Consider the following 20,630-nt stretch of genomic DNA (forward strand, 5'->3'; position numbering starts at 1 on the left):
GAGAGAAAGCCTAATTGTGAATGAGGGGGGAAAAGACACAAAGGATTTATTAAGCCTACTGTGTGCCAAGCACTTTTCAAGTATTACCTCATTTGATCCTCACAACAACACTGGGAGGTGGGTGCAATTATTATCCTCATTTTATTTCATTTTTCTGAAACTCTTAGCTTCTGTCTTGAGATAAATACAAAGTATTGGCAGAAGAGTGGTAAGGTCTAGGTAATGAGGGCTAATTGACTTGCTCAGGGTCACACATCTAGGAAGTGTCTGAGGCCAGATTTGAACCCACGACCTTCCATCTCCAGGCCTGGCCCTGTAGCCACTGAACCACCCAAGTGCTCCCTATTATCCTCATTTTACAAAATAGAGGGAGCTGAGGCAGATAAAGGTTAAATGACTAGCCCAGGGGCACACAGCTAGCAAATGACTAAAGCCATAGACCCAGATGAAATCTACTTAAAGGCAGCTATGTAGAAATGTAAGCAATGCTTTTATTTAAGCAAGGCTCATCAGGGAGGAAGTATTCTACATCAGTAAAATTTTCAAATAACTAATTTTTTTATCTTTCTAAAATGCTTAAAATACTTCCCTACCTTCTTAAGCATGAATATAACTGAATCAGGTCTTTCTCTTTCTTCCCCACCTCTCTTACCTTTCCTCTAAGAATACTTACCTTTTACTCTGTATTCATTGTGTCTGTACATAATTATTTTTGTATTTTCTCTTGCATTGTATTGTTTGAACTTCTGCTTTTCTGATTCCAGGCCCTCCTCCCAGCTGCCTCGAACCCTATAAAACAAACATGGGGCTCAGAAAGCATAGCAAGCAGTCTGTGGCTTTTAAGATTTAGAGGCAAACAGGAGATGAGCAAATAGCTTTGCACATTTCAGATCCTGAGCACATTACTGTATTTCTCTCTCTTTTTTTTTTCATAGATTTGAGTCTTTAAAAAAAGTCAATGAGTCAGTCAGTAAACATTTATTGAATTCTTACTAACCAGGCACCATATTTAGTATTGGGGGAATTTTTAAAAAAGGCAAAACACAGTTCCAGCCTTCAAGGGACTCACATTCTTCTTTCTTTTATTATTTAAAAATTTATTTATATTTTTGTTTTTATAACACTTTCATTTGTTAGTATATTCTCTTCCCTCTGCCTGACCTAGAGAACCATTTCTTATAGTGAAGAACAAAAGTGAAGAAGAGGGAAAAAGTACTTTAGTAAAACTAAAGATATCTTTCAAGGCCAGTAACATATATATAATAGTCTGTAATCCTACTGGTATCTCTACAAAGAAGATTTTCATATAGCTTTCTAGAGTCAAGCTTGATCATTTAGGTATGTAGCTTTGAATTTTGATTTTGATGTTCTTTCCATTAATAATGTTGTAGTCATTATGTATATTTTTTCTTGGTTCTGCTTATTTCACTTTGTATCAGTTCATCTAAGTCTTTCAAGGTCTCAAAGAGCTCACATTCTAATGGAGGAGACAACTTGCAAACAATTATGTACATACACAATATATTCAGTGCAAATGATAAATGTTCTTAGAGGGAAGGCAAGAGCAAAGAGGAGAATGGCAAGACCTGATTAAATTATGTTCAATATACTTGGCTTAATAAGACAGGGAAGTATTTTATGCATTTTAGAAAGATAAGAAACTAAACAGTTACCTGAAAAATTTACAGATGTGGATGGACTACTTCCTCCCTGGTGATACCAAAGGCTTGCCTTTATTTATTTGTAGCTGCCTTTGAGGGGATTTCATTGGACTTTCATTGGATAAAAAAGACGATTCCTATATTTTTGAGAAGGTGCCAGAAGTTATTAGGGTTTTCTTGTAATGCTGTCCTGAGATAAGTTAGACCCTTTTGTTTTATTGATACAGAGAGAGAGACCTACAAGGTCTTCCTGTAAAGGGCAGTCAGTTGTTCAGCCTGTTCCAGTGTCCCAAGAGATAACTAGAGTTTTAGAGTATGAATGGTTATGGTTTCTATTAGTTGAAAGTTTTACAAAGTCTAGGTCTGATTTATTTTCTGCTTCCTTCCCCTGGGAGATTGTAAGGCCTGGTTATCCTCTTTTGCCTGTTTTCATATACTTACTTGTCCCAGCAACCACTGTTTTATAGATATTTACATTTGATTTCATTGGTCCACTCAAAGATGTGCCTAGGCCCTATCTCTTACTCATTGTCTTCTGATTTGTTGTTCTGTTTTTCAATTACTTTTTAATTGATGATAATAAAACTGATTGTAATAGCCGCCCCCCCCATTTTCCCTGTAATCCCATTATTTGGAATAGATACTCCAAAGAAGCACTTAAAAAGGAAAAAAAGAGTGATCTAGCAAAGCAAAACTGAAAATAATCGGAATGCTCAAGGATTAGGAAATGACTGAACAAACTAATATGTCAACAGTGGCATATATAACACTGATAAGAGTGGCAGATGTAAGAAGAGTGATGAAATAATGCTAAGTGATTTTCTCTACCTCGAAGAGTGGCCTACTCATTGTTGACAACTTATAATTTTTATGAAACTACTCATGCATAAATGTGAATATAAAAAGAAATTAGCATTGAATTGACATCAGAGAGGCCAAGTTCATTCAAAACATTGCTTTTCTACTTGATATATATTGTGTGACCTTGGGAAAGTCATTTTACTTCTTATGGTAACAGAGGTACAATTGTATTGATTTGAAATGGTTAAAAAAGTGTTTGGATTTTATATAAGGTTATTCTTTAGAATTTGGAAGAGGCAAAAACCATTTTTCACCTGGGATGGGGAGTGAAGAATGGTTTCTTCATTTGTAAAAGGAAAATGTGCAATGAGAAGAATAGGTTTTGGGGTCAGGACCTGGATTTGAATCCTTGCTCTGTGCCTCTTCATTACTTTTATCATCTTGGACAATTCAGGTGAACTTTTGGGTAATGTAATAGAGAGATACTTGAGGGTGTCTATTGATTGTCCTAGATGACTAATGGATCAAAGGTTTTTCCTACCCTCCTCCCTTTACCTACCACTTCAGAAGCCTTCAGCTTCCCCTCCCCCTTTCCCTTCAAGTCACCCAGGGTAAACTATGAGATTCAGAGGATTTCTCAAGTAAGGGGTTTATTGGGGAAGACAGGACAAGGATAGAGGATGAGGTAAGAGAGATGGGGTTTTCCCTAGTCTATACAAGGATCCTTGGTTTTGAGGATATTGGGGAAATGGCAGTCACTAGCAGGCACAGCAGGACAATTATTTGTCTTCTTTCTTCTTTTAACCAGTCAGGTAAATATCAGTCAGTCAGCAAAAGCTTCATGGTCTTCACCATCAGCCACAAGCAGCCAAAAGTTAGTTCACAAGCCTCTCAGCCTAGCTCAGAAGAAAGTCCAGCCCAGTTCAGCTGCTAGATCGGCTCCAACTGCCATTCCCAGGAACATTCCACTTGGAATTGACAGCTCTTCTGTCCTCAGTTTTTTGTCTTGCATGGAGGAGGAGCACCCTCCTCCACAGTCTCAGTTTCCTTATTTGTAAAATGGGGGCATTGGAGTAGATCATAGTAGGTTTATGAGGTCTAGTACTCGAAAGGACTTCAGTGGTCATCTGCTTACACCTTTTTCCTTTAAAATGAGGAAATTGAGGGGGCAACTGGGTGACTCAGTGGATTGAGAGTCAGGCCCAGAGATGGGAGGTCCTGGGTTCAAATCTGGCCTTAGATACTTCCTAGCTGTGTGATCCTGGGCAAGTCACTTAACCCCCATTACCACTCTTCTGCCTTAGAACCAATACCCAGTATTGATTCTAAGATGGAAGGTAAGGGTTTTTAAAAAAATAAAAATAAAATGAGGAAATTGAGGCCTGTGGTAGTGGAAATGATTGACTTGTTTAAGGTCACACAAGTAATTGGCCTTGGGGTAGAATTTGAACTTAGGTCATCTGACTTCAGAAGCAATTTTCTTTCTGCTGTACTGTGCTGCCTTGTAATTTCTAACATTCTTTCCAACTCTAAATCACTTTTCCCATTCTAATATTTTATGATTTGTGAGTTATAAGGTCCTTTCTAATTCTAAGTTCTTTGATCCTTCAAATTTGAGGAAATTTCTTATTACTTGTTCTCAGTGTCATGTTCAGTAAGTTTTTTATGTAAAACTAAATATGTTCATAATAAAAAATTTTAGAAAATAATTAAAATAGGGACAGAAACTTTTATTCAAAGGGAGTGGAGAGAAATGAGCAACAGCATTGGTAGACTGCTCTCTTGAGAAGTGTGGTAGTAAAGAGGAAGAAAGAAATGGAATGGCAAGTTGAAGGTATGGCAAGACCAAAGGGTGGTGATTTTAGAATAAGAAATACCTGAATATGTTTGAAAGAGAAGGAAATGAGCCAAAAGAGAAAGAAACATTGAGGATGCCAAAGAGAGAGGGGATGATTGATGAAACAAGGGCCTGGGAGAAAAAGGAGAAGATGGGTAAAAATAGTGAGAGGCTTTGAAGTATACAGCAGGAGAAATGAGGAGCTCCCTGAAGAGTAGTTGCAATCTTCTCAGTAAGTTAGGAGGCTCTCCTAACATGAGAAAGAGAAAGAGGGGAAGGAAAAGAAGTGGGATAAAATAACAGAGGTTTTGACATGTGGACAGTTGAGGGAACTGATATTGGATAACCATCTATTCAGTAAATGATAGTTGTCACAAAATGTGGTTTGTTTCTTGGCCACTGAAGTGATTTACCTATGATATAGATGGAAAAATAGATAGTGTAGTTACTTAAAATTGCAGCTGTCATTTCATGACACAGTGATACTGGAATGTCAATTTTAAAATTGTTTTTATTGTGTTACCTGGGATTACAGTGTTTCTCCTACTGTCTTTAGGATCCTGCAACAGCAGAGGATCTCTGGGAGCTCTGATGGCTTGTCTAAGGACAGCTAGGGCTCATGGGCATCTGCAGTATGCATCTCATGTTACATGGGGCAGCCTCGTGTCCAGTGCAAAAATAAAACAAGGGTTAGTTCATCAGCATTGCCAGGTAAGCAAATAAAACCCACTGAAGTGATATAAGGTATACATCATCCTCCACTTATTTATTAGTAGCTTATAGGGAGTCTTGTTCCATAGTTCCCTGCTATGGGCCAAGAAGGGGACACAAATTGTCCTCCCCTCCCTGGAATATTTCATCCCTTATCCTTCTACCGTCCATTCTCAACCTTGGCTCACTCCCACCCACCATATGCTTTCATTTCTCTTGAACTATTGAACACTGCCCAGGGGAGATCATATAGTTTTCCTGACCAGACTCACTCCAAATTCAAGGTTATCAGATCTCTACAGGATTCTTACATCTGACAAGAGAAAATGTTTTTGCTTAACTTCTGTCTAATTCTTTTATTACATTCGTTAAAGCCTCCTTTCTCAAGCCCCATGACCCCCTCCTTCTCTGGGTAAATGACTTTGCCCCCAGTATTCTGAGAAAATTGAGGCCATATTTCAGTATATGCTTTCAGCTCCCCTCTTTCATGCCTCAGAGTGTCTCTCTGTCTCTACCATTGCTCCAGTCTCAGAGATGATGTGGTCTTCCTTTTGTCAAAGTCAAGCCTTTCACTCATCTTAAATCCTATTTCTTCCTTTCTCTTCCTAGAGATTACTCCCTCTAGCCTTCCCTTCCTTTCCCCGACTCTTCAGTATCTTCCTTTCTGCTGGCTTCTTTTTACTCTCTAAACACAGAGTTTGGTCTCTTCTTCCTTAAACAAACAAAAAACAAACCCTTCTCTTGTTACTGCCATCCACTCAAACTATCATTTCATATCTTTCCTTCTTCTCACTACCAGACTCCTATGAAGAACAGAGGATTACTCAGCAGCTCCATTTCCTCCTTTTCAGCCCAAGTATACAGCTGTCAAATTCTTGGTTTACTGCAAAACTCTGGATTTAAAATGTAATTGGGAAATGTTTAAATAAAATAAGTAAAAATACAATCCATCTAGATAATATTAATTTATGGTTTTCTAAATCAATATACAGCCTATAGAAATAAATTTCTATTTGAGTTTGATATCCTTGGTGCAGGATATTACTCTACCTCTCTAATGAAACTCTTTGATCACTAATGACCTTTTAATTGCTAAACCCAATGGCCTTTTATTAGATCCATTCCTCCTTGAACCTTTTATAGCATTTCACCTTGGTGATCACTCCTTTTTCCTGAATATTCTATCTTCCTTTTGTTTCCTCTCTGATTTTCCTCCCCTTTTGGGTCTTCTTGGTTTATTATTCTCTATATTCAACTTGTGGTTGATTTTCTATGAGGATTATCCCAGACTTTTCTTTCTTCTAGTTCTACTAACTTCAGCTTTGGTAATTTTATCCATTCTGAGGCTTCAATGATCACTTCTATGTAGATAATGGCAAGTCAATTCAAATAAAAAATAAACTAACATTTATTAGGAGTTTACAGTGTGCCAGGCACTGTACTAAGCCCTGGGATTACAAAGAAAGGCAAAAAACAGAAACTGTTCTCAAGGAGCCAAAAATCAAATGAGAGAGACAATATGCAAACAACTATCATAAGATAAATGTAGGGTAAATTGAAGATGAACCAGGAAGGTGCTAGCATTAAAAGGGATCCAAGAAAGGCTTCTTTCTTGTAGAAGGTAGAATTTTAGCTAGGACTAGAAGAAAGCCAGGGAAGTCAGGAGGCAGAGATGAGGAGGGAGCATAGACAAGGCACAGAATTGGAAGGTGGAGTCTCAGCAAGGAGACCAGTGTTATTGGGTCATTGCGTACGTGGAAGGAGGGGTATGTGGGTGTTCAGGGAGGATTAGCACCTCGGGTGTAAGGACTTGCCGGGCCCTTTTCAGGGCTGCTCACCTGCCTTTGGTGCCCACCTTTCACCCACATCTCACCTGTGGCTCTGAGAAGATTTAGCTTTAATTAGCTGCCAATTTCTTTAGAAAGGTAACTCACATGAAAAAACTAGGGAACAAACTATTAGTCCTGACCCAGACCATGAAAGAGCTTAGAGGGTGTTGCTGGCTATTTGGCTGTTTTAAACATAGAAACTTGAATGAGTAATAAATATTGGAGGAAGGAAAAAGTGTTTGTAGGTGACAGTAAGGAGCCTAACCTAGCTGGAGAGCAGGGGCAGTGTGAATAATTATGAGTGTTAAGATTGGATACATAAAGAAATTTTATAATGATAGATTATATTTGATGGAAGGAAAATCTTCCTGATTTTTATTCTTAGACTTATGGTAAGGAAGGAACTGGTTTCTTTCTTGATGGAGGGGGAAGAGAGGATCTTTAAGCAAAAGCTGGAAAACCTAATTATTGGGGGTTGTTGAACAGTTTCTTGTTCTAGTGTGTTTGGGCTAGATAACCTCTGAGACCTCTTCCAGCTCCAAGATTCTGTGATTCTTGGAAAAGCACTAATTTAGGTAGTTGGTGATAAGATTTGGAAGTCTACATCCTTAGTAGAACATGGGCATATAGTCATGTCTGCCTCATTCTTTCATCTTCCAGGTTAAATGTCATTGATTTGATATTCCTTATTAATCATCTTTGATCCACAGCAGTGAACAGGAATTGCTGTAACCATTGACCCTTGCCTAGAACTGAATTGTTCATTTAATGTTTCTTGGAAATGAAATTAAAGCACTAAGACAAAAAAAAAAGATTGGATACATAATTGGAGGGACTGAGTAAGGAAGGTCAAAGCCTATTAATGAAGAACCCAGAACCCTTATGCATGGCATCAACATAACGTAAACTGCATTTGAGGAAGCTTGGCTTGGTCTCCATAGGCATGATGGACCAGAGTGAGGGGAACCCAGGAGACCAGGTGGTAAATCAGGGAGACCAGGTAAATCCAGGTCATCCAGGGAACACTTGGGAAATAGGAGCACCAAAGAAGGGATGAGTTAGAGAGATGCCGTTTAGGAAGAGGGATTAGGATCTGGCGAGGTTCTTCGATGGGTGATTTTAGTCTTTCATGCTGTTTTGTCTTACCTGTTTGGGGGAGTGTTGTGTATTTGGGGAGATTATCATGAGTACTACACAAGGCTTCTATCTGCCTGCTGTGTTGAAACAATCAACAAAAAGGAGGCAGGAGAAGAAAATCCAAACATCATCCTCATGTGCCCCACTGTGCAGTTCCCTGTAATGAAAGCCTAAATGATTGCTTCTGTTTTAAGACGTTTGTGTCCTACTAGATCTTGTGAGACAATTAAAGCTGTTTTGTTTTGTTTTGTTTTTTTGTCTGTTTTGATTCTCTTAGGTTCGCATTGATGCTTTAGGCTTGCTCTGTGAAAGTCACCGAAGCACCGAGATTGTCTCCCTGGAAGAAATGCAGCTGGTTCAGTTTTTTATTCTGTACAACCTGAACAATCAATCTCCTGGCGTGAGACAGCAGATCTGTTCTCTCCTGAAAAAGGTGGCCTTGAAGGACAACCAGTCAAGCGAATGTTTATTAATGCCTGGCAAGGTGTCAGGCTCTTAACATAAGCCACTCTGGAGCATTTCCTCCCAGAGAGTTACCGATGTTTGACAGCAGCACGATAGAGAGAGGATAAGTCACAAGCTCACCTTCTTGGGGTGCCTTTCAAAGGCGAAGTTAAGGAATAGTCTAGGGCATGGAACACACTTGACTTGAAGTTCCTTCCCAAGAGGCTTGCATAATATAGTCTTTTAAAATTTTTTTAAACCTTTACCTTCCATCCTAGAATCAATACTGTGTATTAGTTCCAAGGCAGAAGAGTCCATCTTAGAATCAATACTATGTATTGGTTCCAAGGCAGAAGAGTGGTAAAGACTGGCCTAGGGTCACCCAGCTAGGGAGTGTCTAAATCTAGACTTGGACCCAGGATCTCCCATCTTTAGGCCTGACTCTCAATCCACTGAGCCACATAGCTGTTCTCTGATATTGTCTTCAAGATTAAAATTAAAGATGGAGAAAATGTCATTTACCAGCAGATATGGTTTCAATAATTTTATGGATATCACTCTCCCTTCTGTACATTTCTTTGTTAAGTTTTCAGTAATAATTGAGCTAATTTTTATAAATCTTAGCACTTACCTTGCAGAGTTTTTATGAGGATCAAATGAGGTAATATTTGTAAAAAACCCTTAGCACAGGGCCTGGCACATAATAGGTATTATATCAGTATTTATTCTCTTTCTTCCCCATACAAATAGGCATAAACCATATGTTTTTAATGGAATTTTTTATGCCTGAAGAACACAGTGTTTTGTGGAAACATCATTATTGGATATTTTATTTTCATTTCATCCCATTTGTGAGGTTGAGTAGACTGGTGTCCTAAGCCACATTTTGGACATGAGTAAAGCTTAATTCCCAGAAAATATTGATTTAAAGAGCAGGAGAACTTTATTTAAATTCATATTTTTTCAGGTTTTTAACATTTTTAACATATACATATATGTGCATATATGTATATGTATGTGTGTGTGTATCCATCCATACCTCAATACAGACCTGAAAGAGTGGGTATATAGTATTTTCCAGACTTTTTAGTGTCTATCAGTATACAGAAATGGGATCAGACAATTGTATTGGAAAAAAATATTGAACATGAACCCCTTCTATGTGTATACATACTTACTCGTAATTTATATATGTGTAATACTATAATAATAAGTATGAACATTCTAAAACTCATGCAAAAATAGACATTTAAAAAAAAAGCCTTCCATCTTGGAATCAATACTGTGTATTGGCTCCAAGGCAGAAGAGTGGTAAGGATTAGGCAATGGGGGTCAAGTGACTTGCCCAGGGTCACATAGCTGGGAAGTGTCTGAGGCCACAGAAAGATGAAGTAAATCAGAAATTATATTTAATCCAGGAGGTAATAGGGAACCCCTGCTCTTTACTGAGTTAGGGCAGGGTTGTGTTCAGATCTATCTGTACTTTAGAAAAATTCTTTTGAGGAAAGATTAGAGAGGGAAGAATCATGAAGTTCAGAGACCAATGAAGAGGCAATAATCCATACAAGAAGGGATAAGAGTGTGAGGAGGGAGAAGGGCAAATATTTGAGAGTTCCTGGGGAAGCAGAAATGCCTGGATTTGTCAGCTAATTGGATGTGTGGAGTGAGGGCAAGTGAAGGGTAAAGAATTGCAGCAGATGCCCTTGACAGAAATCAGGAAATTTGGAAGAAGGGTCTATTGGAAGGCATTTGCAGGCAACACAGTGTGTGGATCAAGTGACTTGCCCAGGGTCACACATCTAAGAAGTATCTGAGGCCAAATTTAAACCCAGGACCTCCCATCTCCAGGCTTGGCTCTCTGACTCTCCTTGGAGCCACCTAGCTGCCCCTCCCCAATATAATTTTTATATTTAGAAAGCTTCAACTTTTATCTTGACATTTGTATTTTAATATCCTTCCTACATTTCATTTTTATTCTTTTCCTCCTAAAGTTGTTCTGCAGGATACAGGAAAGTTCTCAGGTACTTTATAAATTGGAGCAAAGTAAATCCCAGCAAGAATCAGTGGATGATTCAATTGAGAAGGATCCTTCTGGGATATTACAGAAATATCAGGTAGGTAATAGATTTCTAGGAAATCAGAAAGTTTTTTTTTTCTCTAAATAACAAGTCACTGCAAGAAATAGAAAGGTGGCGTTAAAGGGAGATCGATGCAAGTCTCTTGGAGGTGGGTGATTCTCTGTGCCATCGTTGTCTTAATCCCTCTTCTTCCCCAATCCCCTTCCAGCTCATGGAGCTGGTTGGAGAAAAGTGCCTTGTAAACCTTCAAGTGCTCAAAATGGCTTAATGTGACTTTCTGTGATGATGGTCCTCGTTGGCTCTGGTGTTGTTTGTGGGAGCAATGCTGTCCTTGCTTGAAGACATGGTGGCACAAGGGCACAGTTCAGGTGGATTTAAAAACATTCCTCCTGCTTGCTTTTTACAGAGCATAAAAGGTGTAGAGATCTTAATGAAGTCCTCAAAAGCAAGTATTTTGAGCTGGACAAAGGCATAAAAGTGTCATAAAAGATAGAGGCTGGTCTTGGAGTCAAGAAGACCCGAGTTCAGATCTTGCCTCAGACACTTACTGGCTGTGAGATCCTGGGCAAATCTCAACCTCTGCATGCCTTAATTTTTTCATCTGTAAAATAGAGATAATAATAGCATCCTCTTGTAGGATTTTTGTAAGAATAAAATGAGGTAATTTATATATAAATTTGTAAACCTGAAATATTAGACAGTAGTAGTAGTAGTAGAAATACTAATAATAGTGGTAGTAGTAGTAGTAGTAGTAATAGTAATAGTGGTGGTAGTAGTAGTAGTAGTGGTAGTAGAAGTGGTGGTGGAAACAGGAACAGGAGTAGTAGAGTAGCAATAGTGGTAGTGGTAGTGAATAGTAATAGTGGTAGTACTGATAGGAGGATAGTTAGTGGCAGCAGGGAGATAGGATTATAGCTTCAGAGCAGAGATTCTTATTCTGTTCCATGTCCCGTACCCCTCCGGTGGTCTGATAACAGGGATCCTTTCTCACAATACTGGTTTTAAAAAGCATAAATTGCGCCAGATTCTAAAGGAAACCAATTATATTGAAATGCAGTTATCAGAATTTTAAAAAGAAAGAAACAAGTTCAGAGACCCCTGGTTAAGGCCTTGAAAGAACCTTTAAGATCCTCTTGTCCAGGCTCTTCTTTTTAGGGATGAAGTAACTCCCAGAGAGCAGAAGGACTTCCCCAAATACATGCACATGATAAGTGGCAGAGTTGGAAGGTTTCTGTATTGATGATAGTACTTGAAAGAAATTCTAGACTTTGAGTCAAAGGGGTCTAAGTTCAAATTCTGGCTCTGATCTATTCTGTGGCAAGGGTCCAAGTCCCCTAATTTAAGGGGGACCCTAGAACACTAGCTATCTAGAGGAAGAAGGCCAAAAAGAGCCACCCGGAAGAAATTGATCCTTTTTGGAAAGATAATATTGACATTTCAGCCCTCTATAACGTCAGTGAGGAAGGAGGCATCATAGAGTAGAGGACAGTGAACCAACCTGGAAGTCAGGAAAACATGGTGCACCTCTGACACATACTGATTCTGATCATTTCACCCCTTGTTGCCCTAGGCAATGAGTTTTTCTTTTTAATTTTACATTTAAATTTCAAAATTTAAATTTCAAAAAAATTTCCCCTAAGACTCTTTGTTAAAGAGGTAGTGTAAACTTTCTTTGGTAGAGGGAGTTTCCCATCTTCCCTTTGTTGCTGAAGTCAGGGATCTAGTTCCTTTCTTTATTACAGTGTAATACAACTGGTTTATTGGATGCTCTAGGAAACTAATAACCAGTGGAGAAGCTAGATCATTCCAAACAATTGATTTTTTGGGTTTTGTAGCTCTTTGCCTGACAAGGTCAAGAATCCCCTACCCAAAATAGGAAACTATTTCTGTTCTCTTCTTCTGTCCCTCTAATTTGTTACAGTTCTAAAACTTCAAGTATAACATGAATAATAAGTCCAGGTGCTGGACTTGGAATCAGAAAGACTTTGGTTCAGAGATCACCTCTGACACTGCCTGTGTGTGCCTTCATCTCTCTGAGCCATCTGTAAAGTGGGAATAATAATGGTAGTACATACTTCACAGTGCCCACATACACTTTATAAATCTTAAAGAACGTCATACGTGCCAGCCATCATCATAATTGCTATTGTTAAGTTTCACAAAGAGCCTTTCATCACTTTACTGTTTTGTTAACATTAAGTTTCTCAGGAGGTAAGGGCTAAATTCTACACAGGCTTTTTTTTTGGGGGGGGCACATATATTCTAATTATTTAGATTTATTTTCTAATGCCTAATAGACGTCTTCTGTCCCCAAAGGACTAATATTTTAATTGGCTTAGGAAGATCTTTAGTTTTTTTCTTTTTAGGGGCAAAACCGATTAGCCCATTTCAGACAAGACCTATCAGCCAAGTGCTGCATGCTGGCCATCAATATCTAGGCAGATTTTCAAAACAGCTTCATTCTGGTATACAAAGCTCAGTGCTAAGCAGGAGGGGAGATACATAGAGAATTAACACCCAACCCTTGTCCTCATGAGCTCACAATATAGTGCTAGCCTGGCTCAGTGTACACATGTGCAGTAACTCAACCCTTAAAAAGAATAATAAATTATAATTAGAGAACTGGACTGTCGAGGTCCCCTCTAGCTCTAAATCTATGATCCTATCACTCCAAGAGCATAAGAAAGGTATGAAATGCTCTGTGAGTTTTGAAGAAAGATTATTTCCCACTGGTGGATTTGACAGGAGGAGACATTTAAACAATTACTTTGAATAAAGGGCGTAAGAAGATTTACTTTGGGGGAAAAAAAGAGCCTTGAAGGATGGGTGGGATTTTGAAAAGTGAAGTTGGGGGAGGGTATTTCAGGCTTAGGGAATGGCATGAACTAAGTCATAGCAATAGAAAAAGTAATTCATGTCTACAAGGCGATCCAGTTAGGACTGAAGTATGTGCACGGTGTGGTGTGAGGCAAAGAAGGAAAGGTAGGGAGGTCCCAAGTTTCTTGTCACTTTCACTCCGAGATCACCTGGGTATGTCTTGAATAAAAGTAGTTATTTACTCATTTTCTTCTTTAAGAGAATGTTAGCTCCTGGAGGGCAGGGACTGTGTTGTTGCCTTTCTATGCACCCCCCTCTCCCCCCCAGGGCTCAGCACTTAGGAGATGCTTTATAAATATTTTTTGATTGACTTATTGACTGTTGAAAGTCTTCTTTATTTAGAAACACTCTTGGGAATGCTTCTCTGAAGAAAGTCATATTCACCTCTTTTGATGAACTCTTCTGTCTGTTGTAACTTTTAGGATTTCATGGCATCCATATGCAACAGTCTTTTTGAGGCTTTATTTCCTGGCTCTTCCCATGCAACCAAATTTTCAGCCTTAACTATTTTGGGCTCAATAGCTGAAATATTTCCTGACCCAGAAGGTAAGTTTTCATTATAATTGGGGGGTGGGGGTTCTTGCAAAGGCATGCTATGTTCCCCGAAAGTCAGTCTGCTTCCTTTGGACTCTTGTTAAGTGATGTGTTTTTCTGGGGGTTTTGTTGTTATTGTTGTTTAGCTTAATGAAGGAAGTTTGAACAAGCTAGAATAGATTTTGTTTAGATAGAATCAGATTTCCCAACCAGGAAAATAAAAACCCAGCTGTTCAGAGTGCTTATTACTTTCTTACCAATAACTGTGGTTTTTATGGACTCAAAGCTGACTTTGAGGCAGAATCACCCCCAACCATTTTCCCCAGATAATATCAATCTGTTCTCTTAAAAAAATCATAAAAGAACAATTGTTCTGTCTGCCTCATAGGACATCCCTAGCAAAGCTTTGTGGCTGAAATGTGATTCTTTTGTTTGCACTTTGTGCCATAAGCCTTTGGTGGTACAGACACCAGGTTTCTTGCAGACTCACAGAGGTCATTCCTCAGACAGATTGCAAAAAGTCAGTGTCAGAGGGTCATTTCCAGGTAGTCTGGTTTTTAAACATTTTTTTTCTTCCTGTGGTGGACGTGGGGGATGAACACTTGACTTTCCTTTTTTGAGTCATCTTTTTTCCATCTGATGTGAGATACTATGTTTATGGATATGGAGAGTTTCTTTTGTGTTGCCTGGCAAACAATTTCCTTTTTTGTTTCCTGGTTTCGGTTTTGGCTCCATCTCTGTTGGCAGTGACTGAAACCGAGAGTCATGTCCCTCTCTAGTCCCATTCTGCTGAGCCAACAAGCAGCATATTAGAGAAGGATAGTCTCTATGTGTTTACCTTCATCTTAAATAAAAAATCTCCTTGCCTTAAGGAGAGAACAAGAAAGCATTAGCAGCCAGAGGAACCAGGAAATTCACATTAAAATTAAATTTAATCCAAATTCAAATCTAGATTCATGTAAGATGTAGAGCTTGAGCTGAATTTCTAAGGGAACCAGGGATTCTATGATTGTAACATTGACATTTACTAGCACTAGTTTCAATTTTTTATAAGTAAAATAGTTGAATATATTTGAATGCTTCAGACCTAAGTTATTCTCATCATTAAGTCAAGTATAATTAGATAAAGCAGGGATCCTTTATATTTTTTTGGTGTCTTGGACCCTGTTGGCTTATTGACATTTTTTCAGAAAGATATTTTTAAGTGCATAAATTAAAATAGATTGGATTGCAAAGAAATCCAAAGGAAAGTGAAAATAAAGATGTAATTGTTTTTTAGAGACCCCAGGTTAAGAAACTGGGATGAATGACCCAACCCACTAAAATAATTGTGGTTATTAGATGATGGAAAGGAAGTATAATGGGAAGTGTCTATCTTATCACAGTATCATACTACTGCCATAGATGTGATGGGAGATTTAAGTTTTCATGTCATTTCTATCTTTTCATTAGGATTTTGAATGTTTATATTATAGACAAATAAAATGACAGTGTTACATATGGGTGTTAGAATATCAGGATCTGGAATAGATCTTAGAGATCAACTGTTTCAAGCCTCTCTTTTTTAAAATTTCATTTTATTTTTCAGTTATCAGGTATTTATTTTCTCTCCTTCTCCTCCTTTCCCCTCCAATTTAAAAGAAAAAAGTAAAAACAAAATCCTGATAATAAATATATATATAATTAAGTAAAATGAATTCCTATTCTGGCCATGATCACAAGTGCATGTTTCCTTGTCTATCCTGAGTCTTCCCTGTCAGAACTGGGTAGCTTGTTTCACTGTGGGTTCTCTGAAATCACGGTTGGTCTTACTGTTGGTCAAAATTCTGAGTCAGTGTCTTTTTTTTCCCTTCTTCTTTACAATGTTGTTATTGCATAAACAAAATTGAGAGAGAGAGAGAGAGAGAGACAGAGAGAGAAAGAGAGACAGAGAGACAGAGAGACAGAGACAGAGAAAGGAAATTAGGTGTTTATGGTTGCCCAGCTAGCAGGTGGGAGAAGTAGGATTCAAACATAGGTCTTAGAACCCTAATCCTAATCCTACTTCTGCTGCCATGTGCTGGCTTCTCTGGCTCAGAGGATGGAAATACCTTCCAGCCAGAGTGTCCAGGGTAGACTTTGTGTGAAGATTTGGTGCAGGTGTAGAATTTGGATAACTGAAGAGGTATTCAGAGGCACAGCATAAGCAAAGGTGGGGGATTTGTTAGAAAGGAAGACTAGAACAATAGCCTGGTAACTTAGGACAACCAAATACCTCTTTTTATGAACAGTATTTTCTGTCCTATACACTTTTTTTTTTTAACCCTTAACTCCCATCTTAGAATCAATACTGGGTATTGGTTCTAAGACCGAAGAGGGGTCAGGGCTAGGCAATGGGGGTTATGGGAAGTATCTAAGGCACCATTTGAACCCAAGACCTCCCATCCCTAGGCCTGGCTCTCCATCCACTGAGCCACTCAGCTGCCCCCTGTCCCATATATTAAAAAAAAAATATTTTGTTTTTTGCATCGTATACTTAACACAGTTGTTATTAATTCAATCTAACAAACATTTATTAATGTTTGTTATTGGAGAGTTGTTAAATATTGTTAATGGAGAACAAAGTTCTCCACAAGATGCCAGGGATGCAAATGTAGAAATAAAATAGTGCTTTTCTTCAGGGCTATCACCCCTACCTATATTCTCTTGGGAATTATCTCCTATCCTACTTTATATGGTTTTAGATGAAGATGGTGGAACCCATGAATCAACTTTGCCGTTATCAAATATTTATTAAATGAACTCTCTACTTAGGTGCTAGAAATTGTAAAGGGTGAATCTCAAATAATGAAATACCCGTCAGCTGCCAAATTTTATGGTAATTTAATTGAAATAGTAGAGAAGATTTTAAGAAGGAGTAAAGAAGGGGCTAATACCGGGCAGGAAGATAGGAGATCTAGAAAGTAAGGGTTTGAGTGTGAAGGAGGAAAGAATCAGCTTGATCTCCAAAGAGGCTTAGCTAAGATGCCAGAACCTGAAATCAGCTCCAGGGCAAACTCACCATCCAACACGCCAAGATGTTGAACGCTTAGCATGCTGCCAGCCAGTCATCTCTCCAGGGAAAGAGGCATGAGGCAGGAAGCGATGTGCTATATGGATGTTTTTACATCATCTTTCTGCGTCTCATCTCTACCAATGAGGACCTAGCTTGACTTAGGACAGCCCAGAGGCCTGTCCTTTTTTTGCACATGTCTGTTGAAGGCCATCTCCTCAGATAATTAAATCTTGAGTTTGATGCAGACCTTAAAAATCTTGTCAAACTGAATAGGGTGGAGAATTTGGGTTTCCAAGACCTGATTCTGTTATTCCAAGTATCTCTATTGTTATTGATCAGGAAATAGCTAAATTACATCTTCTAAAGAATGGTCTGATTAGGGTGGAATAGTTTTGAAATTCACAAAATACAGAAAAGTTGAAGACATACATAGTTCCTGCCATCCAGTAGCCTACAATTTATTTTTTTTTTAAGTCTTGAAATTAATTTTATTTCCTAAGTAATTTTCTAAGATCTTTTCTGGACCACTTTGCCAGAAATTTTTGTTAGCCTATAATTTAGATGGGAAGAAAAAACATTTTAAAAGATAAGCTGAAATTCGGAGTAACTAAGTTATCAAGTGGATGATAGATAATACAAGAGTTGAGAGGTGGTAGAAAATGATCTGGGCTTCCTGTGTGCCTGGCCGCTACCCTTGGTGCTTTGGAGACAAAAGTAAAATATAAACAGAAGTCTACTCCCAAGGAGTTTAGAGTCTGATGGGGAGAACTGTTTTGTTGATAGGCATCGAGATGACTTTGGAGATAGAGCCCTGGATTTGGAGTCAGCAAGAACTGAATTTTAATCCTGCTTTGATCACCTATTTTACCATGTATCTGACCCTGTGCAAATTATCTCAGTTTACCATCTGTAAAACAGGATTAAATATTAGCACCTACCCCAGAGGGGTACTGTGAAGATCAAATGAGATAATATGTGTAAAGAGCTTTGCAAACCTTATAAATGCCACCTGTTATAGCTGTTCATAAAAGAATGAATAAAATAAGTGTAATGGAGAGACTCTGGCAAAATGCTCAGAGAATTTTTCAGCTTTGAGGAGAGAAGAAGAAATCACAAGTTAAGGGAAGACTTCATGGGGAAAGGAACACCTAGGTTGAAGGAAGAGAATCCTTCAGCAGACAGAAGCAGAGACTCAAATCTGTTGTAGGCATGTGTTGACAACATGGGCAAAGGGGAAGAGGTAGAAGAAAGAGAGATGGAGACAGGGATCAGAGTGGCCTAGTTAGACTTGAACAAAGAATATGTGTGATGAAACAAGGGAGTTCAGAGGCTCATTGCAGGGAGGGAAGAATAAGTTTGGAGCCCTTAGAAAAGAAAAGGGTTTGAAATGGTGATTGAAGGGAATGGGGGAGAGTCATTAAGAGATGATTGCTACCGTTGTAGTGAAGCACTCATTTATTTAAGCAAACATGTTAATAATAAAGATGAATGCTGATGTATTTTATAACATAAAAAGTGTTGTTATAAAGAGACAGTGAAGAAAGTACTTTTATTATGTGGAAGTATGTGTTTGTGGTTAAGAGATGGTGTTTGTTCATTTGTTTTTCTTTTTTGCAGATCTTAACAAATAACTGTAAAGTTCCTTTCTTTTACTTTTACTGATTTTTGAAAGATATCCTTGTTTTTGTTTTTTAAATTAGGTAAAGCTCAAGCAGTGTTTCAGCTGAGTCAAGAAATTAATTTTGCCCGAGTTGAAACAATAATGGAATGTTTTTCAAGCACTTTTGAAGAAGTGAAAATTTTAGCATTTGATCTTTTGATGAAATTCCCCAAAACTACTGTACATTTTCAGGTATTTGGAAGTTTTATTTTTCCCTCACCCATATAAATGTACAATCACGGTACGTAGGAACAACTTTTAATTTTTGTATGTCTAGAGCTGGAAGCATCTTTTTTTTTTACTTTATGAATTTTATATAAAACTTAATTGTTTAATAAATACATTCAACACAAATAGAAATTTACAGGCATTTTGACTGCCTTTTCCCCTCTGTAATTGCCATGATGAGCTTTCTCTAATTTTCTTACTGTTGTATTGAGTTGTTCAAATAGAAAACTATGGCAGTATAAAAAAAATTACATGAAATATAAGTGAAGATGAGGCAGAATTTAAAAATATAAAAATGTTACATAAATATTTAATTTTCACTCGTAATTTGCACTCTCGTAATTCTTAAGAAGAGAGTAATTTACTGGAATTGGAATTAAGAGTTAAAGGTGAGAAAATGAAAAACTATTAAGTCTAGTGTCACTTCCAGTCTTCAGACAAGTATCTGGGGGTATGGATAGGGGAATGTATAACCAGGAGGTAAACATTGACAAAACAAATACTCTTAGACCATTGAAACTTGGCAACAATCAGAAAATAAGACCATGATTGGAAACATCTTAAAGGTAGTTTGGTTCATACCCTCATGTTACAGATGAAGAAACTGAGCTACTTGGCTAGGGTCTCTTTATAAAAAGATTCAAAGCAAGAAGAAACTTCAAACACCATTTAATCCAACATGCTCCTTTTTCAGAAGAGAAAGAGGACAAGAAAGGGGAAGTAATTTGGCCAAGTTATCTGAATCAGGATTTTAACACAGGTGCTCAGACCCAAAAACCAATACTTTTTCTCCTGGCTTGTCAGGGACAGAGAATCCAATTTGTGGATCATCTGGCCCACTGTTTCTTTTCTTTTCATGTGTCTTTTGAACATTTTATTTATCCCTAATAGATCTATCAGGATGTAAGGAGAAAGTAAGAGAAAGTTGGGAAGTAAAAAAAAAGGCCACTCTTATCCAACATTGTTAGATGGGGGAAGTAGCTATAGCTATTTGGCTAAAAGGAATGTCTAGGATTTTCTGACAATTTTATTTACTCAAACTATCTATCTTTCTATCCATCTATCCATCCATCCATCCATCCATCTATCCATCTATCCATCCATCCATCCATCCATCCATCCATCCATCCATCTATTCTATTTATTCTATGTATGTATGTATATATGTTTGTACTTATATATGTATATATGTATCCATCTCTCTCTGTCTCTATCCATCTATACTATCTATAAATCTATCCATCCATCCCTTCATCTATCTATCCATTCATTTCTCTCTCTCATCTATAAATCCATCCATCCATCCATCCATTTCTCTTTCTCTCTCTACTATCTATAAATCCATCCATCCATTCATCCATCCATCCATTCTATCTATTTATTCTATGTATGTATGTATTTATGTATCTATCCATCTCTCTCTCTCTACTTTCTATAAATCCATCCATCCATCCATCCATCCATCCATCCATCCATCCATCCATCCATCTATTCTATCTATTTATTCCATGTATGTATATATCTATCTCTCTCTTTCTTTCCATCTATACTATCTATATATCTATCTGTATCTATATATCTATAGATATCTATATATCTATCTATCCATCCATTTCTCTCTCTTTCTCTCTCTATCATATATGCATATATATTATATATTTAGTATACCCAAACTATATAAAAGATGTATTTAAGAGTTATTAAGTGGCACAGTGAAGAGAGTATGAGGCCTTGAGATGGGAGGTCCTGAGTTCAAATTTGGCCTCAGATATGTCTTGGCTGTATGACTTTGGACAAGT

The 20,630-nt window shown here is 37.9% G+C and overlaps 1 protein-coding gene across 3 annotated transcripts in view; it reads left to right on the plus strand.

Annotated features, from left to right (window-relative positions):
• Positions 1–20,630, plus strand: part of THADA (THADA armadillo repeat containing) — a 449,835-nt gene that overhangs the window by 24,777 nt on the left and 404,428 nt on the right. For all 3 annotated transcript variants that reach the window (XM_056822946.1, XM_056823050.1, XM_056823006.1), the window contains 5 exons: positions 4,856–5,010; positions 8,254–8,409; positions 10,412–10,534; positions 13,798–13,921; positions 18,644–18,795. In XM_056822946.1, the coding sequence (XP_056678924.1) occupies positions 4,856–5,010; positions 8,254–8,409; positions 10,412–10,534; positions 13,798–13,921; positions 18,644–18,795 (710 nt within the window). The remainder of the gene's footprint in view (positions 1–4,855; positions 5,011–8,253; positions 8,410–10,411; positions 10,535–13,797; positions 13,922–18,643; positions 18,796–20,630) is intronic.

This window comes from Monodelphis domestica, chromosome 1 (genome assembly GCF_027887165.1).
Source record: "Monodelphis domestica isolate mMonDom1 chromosome 1, mMonDom1.pri, whole genome shotgun sequence".
NCBI lineage: Eukaryota > Metazoa > Chordata > Mammalia > Didelphimorphia > Didelphidae > Monodelphis > Monodelphis domestica.